This window comes from Poecilia latipinna, unplaced genomic scaffold (genome assembly GCF_001443285.1).
Source record: "Poecilia latipinna isolate Pla-1442-1.1 unplaced genomic scaffold, P_latipinna-1.0 Scaffold3986, whole genome shotgun sequence".
In the NCBI taxonomy this organism is placed as follows: domain Eukaryota; kingdom Metazoa; phylum Chordata; class Actinopteri; order Cyprinodontiformes; family Poeciliidae; genus Poecilia; species Poecilia latipinna.
The window spans coordinates 28,410-32,766 of NW_015116602.1; the positions used below are offsets into that span (position 1 = coordinate 28,410).

A 4,357-nucleotide genomic window follows, 5' to 3' on the forward strand; every position below is an offset into this window, starting at 1 on the left:
AGGAAGTTCTGTGGCTCTAATCTCAGAAATCTGATTTCAATCTCAGAAGCTGCTGGGATCAGAACCGGGCCGACAATCCAGAATCTCCTGAGCGTTTCCCGACTCATCCAGCAGGAAATCGGGTTATCTGCATCAGGTTCTGGTCCATAATCGACCTTCGGAACCAAAACCAAGTGGCCGACCCGGTTCTAATAACGAATAAAACCAGACACACGGTTTCGTGTTTCAACCTTTTATGATTTGTGCCAAACATAAGCGGTGTGATGATCCGATGAGCAGTACTAGTTCTGTTGTTCGGAACCGGTTCTGGTGTTCAGTCGTCGCTGTTGCAGTCGGCGCAGAGGATCTGGTCCCGGTCGGGAAAGAACCCGGACCCGATCAGCGACACGGAGCAGCGGGAGCATTTAAAGCACGGCTGGTGCCACTGGCGCTCCTCGAACGACACGTACTTCCCATCGCCAAAGCCTGCAGAACCGGGTCAGAACCGGATCAGAACTAGGTCATCCAGTTCGCTTGCAACTAATATCACTTTGTTTAAACTTGTGATGCTGCTGGATAAACCAGTTCAGCTTTAATTTGGAGTATTTGGTAAAAGGGTTAAATCATAACATCTGATTTAATATTTATGACGCCATTAAACTGACAAAAATAACAAGTTATGGTTAAACTGATCCAGGAAGAGGATCCTGAAGTTTTACTCAAATAAAAGTAAGAAGTGTGTTTTAGCAAAACAATTCCGAAAAGTTTTATTCCCTAAAAACTTATTCAAATATAACTGAGTATTTATAGCTATAGCTTTATATTTACTAGCCGCTTCAAAGCTGGAATAAAATGTAGTTGAAAATTATTTGCTGTTTGTCTTATTACCAGACAGGAAGTCACGCTACCAAAACCACAAAAATTAAAATTAAATTATTAGTGATATTACTGGACGCAGCTTTCCATCACTGATCCACCAGGAGATCATCTTTCTCTTTTCTCTGATTATCAGATTCTTTCTGAGAAGATTTGATTCTCCAGATGAAAACCTAATGATGATTTCTGCTTGTTCTTCCTGCAGGTTCACTTTTCCTGCAGGCTTTTATTGTGGCGGGTAACCAACCCGCTGCCCCGTTTCTCACCTGTGATGGGCGTGTTGCACGCAGCGCACTTCTTGGCGTAAAGGCTGCTGAAGCATCTGACGCAGTACGGCCGCTCGCCCTGCGAGGTGAAGGTCTGCCCGGCCAGAGCAGAGCCGCAGCCGCAGCACAGGAAGCAGTCCCGGTGCCACACCTCGCCGCGGTACGTCAGCCCGCCTTTAGTCAGCGCCTGCAGCGGGGCAGAACCGGGTCGGAACCAGGTCAGGACCAGGTCGGAACCGGGTCGGCAGTTCCAGACAGCATGAAGCTAATTGGTTAATTGATTAACCGATGAGTGAAAAACTCGTTCAGGATTCGGACTCTGAAAACCGGGACTTTCAACACGGTTAAAACAATAAACATTTTTCCTTTAAGATTCAAAATGTTTGTACATCAGTTTTACCCAGAATTCCTCTCGAACCCTGTGTTGAAGCTTTTCGTTTCTTTTAGAAGGATTTATTCAGCTAGCAATCGCTCACTGAAGGAAAGCTGGTTTTGACTTTTAGATGTAGATTTTTTTGTATTGAAAAAAGAAATTAAATTATTTATTTGCATCTTTTAATGTATTTCTCATATTGTATGAAAAATGTGCCCTTTTGTCTCCGATTAATCGTCAGAATAGCTGCAGCCCAAAGCGAAGCGCTGGGCCGGTTCTTCCTCACCTTCCTGCAGTGGCTGCAGCGCGGCGCCACCTGCTGCTCGTAGCAGGCCAGGCAGTAGAAGCGCCTGTTGTCCGGGACGAAGGCCTCGGATCCGATCGGCTTCCTGCAGCCGCTGCACAGGAAGCAGTCCTCGTGCCACGCCGCGCCGTCGTACTCCAGCATCCGGGACCCTGAGGGACAGACGCCGCTCCGATTGGACCAGAACCAGAACAAACTGCTGGTCTGGCTGCCAGACAGGCTGAGGGAAAGCAGAGCCGCAGCTCGGCATGCGACGGCGCTCTGAAGCCTCTGGAGTCCATCAGCCGCTGGAGCCAGAACCAGAACCAGAACCTTTAATCACTGGGTTTTATGACTGCTAGGACGGACAGCGGGACACGAAACGGACTCAGCTGAAACTTCAGGTCCTCTGAGTTTAGGAGGCCAGCACCAGCACGCCTGGACCGGGCCCAGAACCCTACAGAACCAACAGAACCCAGGTCATCCTGCCACAGCAGGCTGCCTGTTTAATTTCAGCACTGCTGCCACCTGGTGGCCGGAGGCCAGTTTATCAATCAGACATGAATAAAGCCAAAATAAAAACTTCTGTTGATGAGGTCAGCCGGACCCCACCTGGCTGCATGCCCCGCCCCCACGGGGCTGCAGACTCCGCCCCCACCCGGCTGGAGGCCCCGCCCCCACCTGGCTGAACGCTCTGGCTGCAGGCGGCGCATCGGGAGGAGTAGCGGCTGCAGTAGCAGGAGCTGCAGAGCAGAGCGCCGCCCTGCTGGGTGAACGGCTCAGCCGCCAGAGAGCGGTTGCAGCTGCAGCACCTGAAGCAGTTCTCATGGAAGAATCTGTCCTGGTGCACCAGCTCCTGCAGAGACAAGGAAGAGGTCAGAGGTCAGGGGGGCGATGGGGGTGGTCACAGTTAAAATATTTAAATCAGAAATTAAACATTGAAACATCTGAAAGTTGCTTAGGGACGACAGACGGACGGGTCCAAACTTCTTCTGAGCGTAGAATCCATGAAGCTCTTTCAAAATAAAAGTTCTGTTAAGTTCTAATCTTCAGTTATGATTTCCTCTGAACCACATGATCCAAGTCCGGTCCGGTATGGTCCTGTTCAGTTCTTCTGGTCTGGTCTAGAATGTGTTGAGAATAAAAAACTGTTTTCCTTCTGTCTCTTTTAGCTAGTTGCTAAGCTAAAGCTAAAGGAAATGACATGTTAGGAAATGCCCTCCAAGCTAAGGTTAAAGGTTGTGACACACTAGGGAACGCCCTTTTTAGGGCGTAACGTAGGCAGAGGCCGTTTGTCTGCTAGCTCCTGAAGGCAGCATGTCCAAATGGACCAGCTGCACTTTGGTATGAAGAGAAGGAATTTGACTCACCGACTCTTCAACCTCAGACACCAAGAACTTGGAGAAGGATCATTCTGTCCAGGTTCTGGTTCTGGTTCTGTTTCTGGTTCTGGATCAGAAGGTGAGCTGACCTGTGGCCCCAGAGGGAGCGGCCCCTGTGGTCAGAGGTCATCAGCTGGCTCTTCGGGGTCTGTGCGCGGACCGGTTCATGTAGATCTGTGAGAGCAGAAGCTGCTGAGCCCCCTGCTGGGCGGCTGCAGCGGTGATGGATGGCTCCATTAAGGCGACGGGAAGCAGAGCGATGAAGATGTGTTGTTGTTTATCTGAGCGGAGGAAGAGGAGGAGGAGGGCCAGAGCAGAGCAGGAACGGGCCATAACTCACAGCCTATCAGAGATCTGCTGCTGTCTGCAGCTGCTTCCTCCATAGCTGCTTTTTCCCACTGAACCTGAAGGCCTCATCCGTCAGGTTCCTTATCTCCAGGATGTGGAGCCGCCGCCTGCAGACAAGCTGAAAGTCTAAAAACAGCCAAAGGAACTATTTCCTGCTGGTTTCCGCTCCTGCCCGGGATGGTCCAGCTGGAACCTCTCACACCAGGTCAAAGGTCAGCTCCCTCTGCGCCCCACAGGACCAGCCATGTTCTGGTTGATTAACGTTCTGATCTGGTTTCCGTCTGGTCTTAATGGCTCAGCTTCAGTCTGAATCCATCAGACATTCTTCATAATAAAATTCAGTTATATCTCTAAACACACTTTAACATTAATTTAATATGTAATAAATTGATGAGCTCTCTCTCTCTCTCTCTCTCTCTCTCTCTCTCTCTTTCATCCTCTGAGCTCGGGTCCTCTACCAGAGGCCTGGGAGCTTCAGGTTCTCCTCCAGTATCTTGGCTGTGCCTAGAACTGCACATTTCTGGACTGAGATGTCTGATGTTGTTCCTGGGATCTGTTTGAGCCACTGCTCCAGTTTGGGGGTGACTGCCCCGAGGGCCCCGATGACCACAGGCACCACTGTGGTCTTCACCTTCCAGGCCTTCTCCAGTTCCTCTCTGAGGCCCTGGTATTTCTCCAGTTTCTCATGCTCCTTTTTCCTGATGTTGTGGTCACTTGGTATTGCTACATCCACCACAACGGCTTTCCTCTTTTTTTTATTCACAACCACAATGTCCTGGTGGATGTCCATTACCATCGTGTCTGTCTGGATCTGTAAGTATATATATATATATATATATATATATATATA

At 49.6% G+C, this 4,357-nt stretch overlaps 1 protein-coding gene across 1 annotated transcript; it reads right to left on the reverse strand.

Annotated features, from left to right (window-relative positions):
* Positions 1–216: 216 nt before the first annotated feature.
* Positions 217–2,422, reverse strand: LOC106942014 (four and a half LIM domains protein 3-like). The gene is made up of 3 exons (XM_015025182.1): positions 1,781–2,422; positions 1,122–1,308; positions 217–465 (listed from the first exon to the last, which is right to left on the reverse strand). The coding sequence occupies exons 1-3, from the start codon at positions 1,940–1,942 to the stop codon at positions 314–316; spliced, it is 501 nt and encodes a 166-aa protein (XP_014880668.1). The 5' UTR covers positions 1,943–2,422; the 3' UTR covers positions 217–313.
* Positions 2,423–4,357: the final 1,935 nt, after the last annotated feature.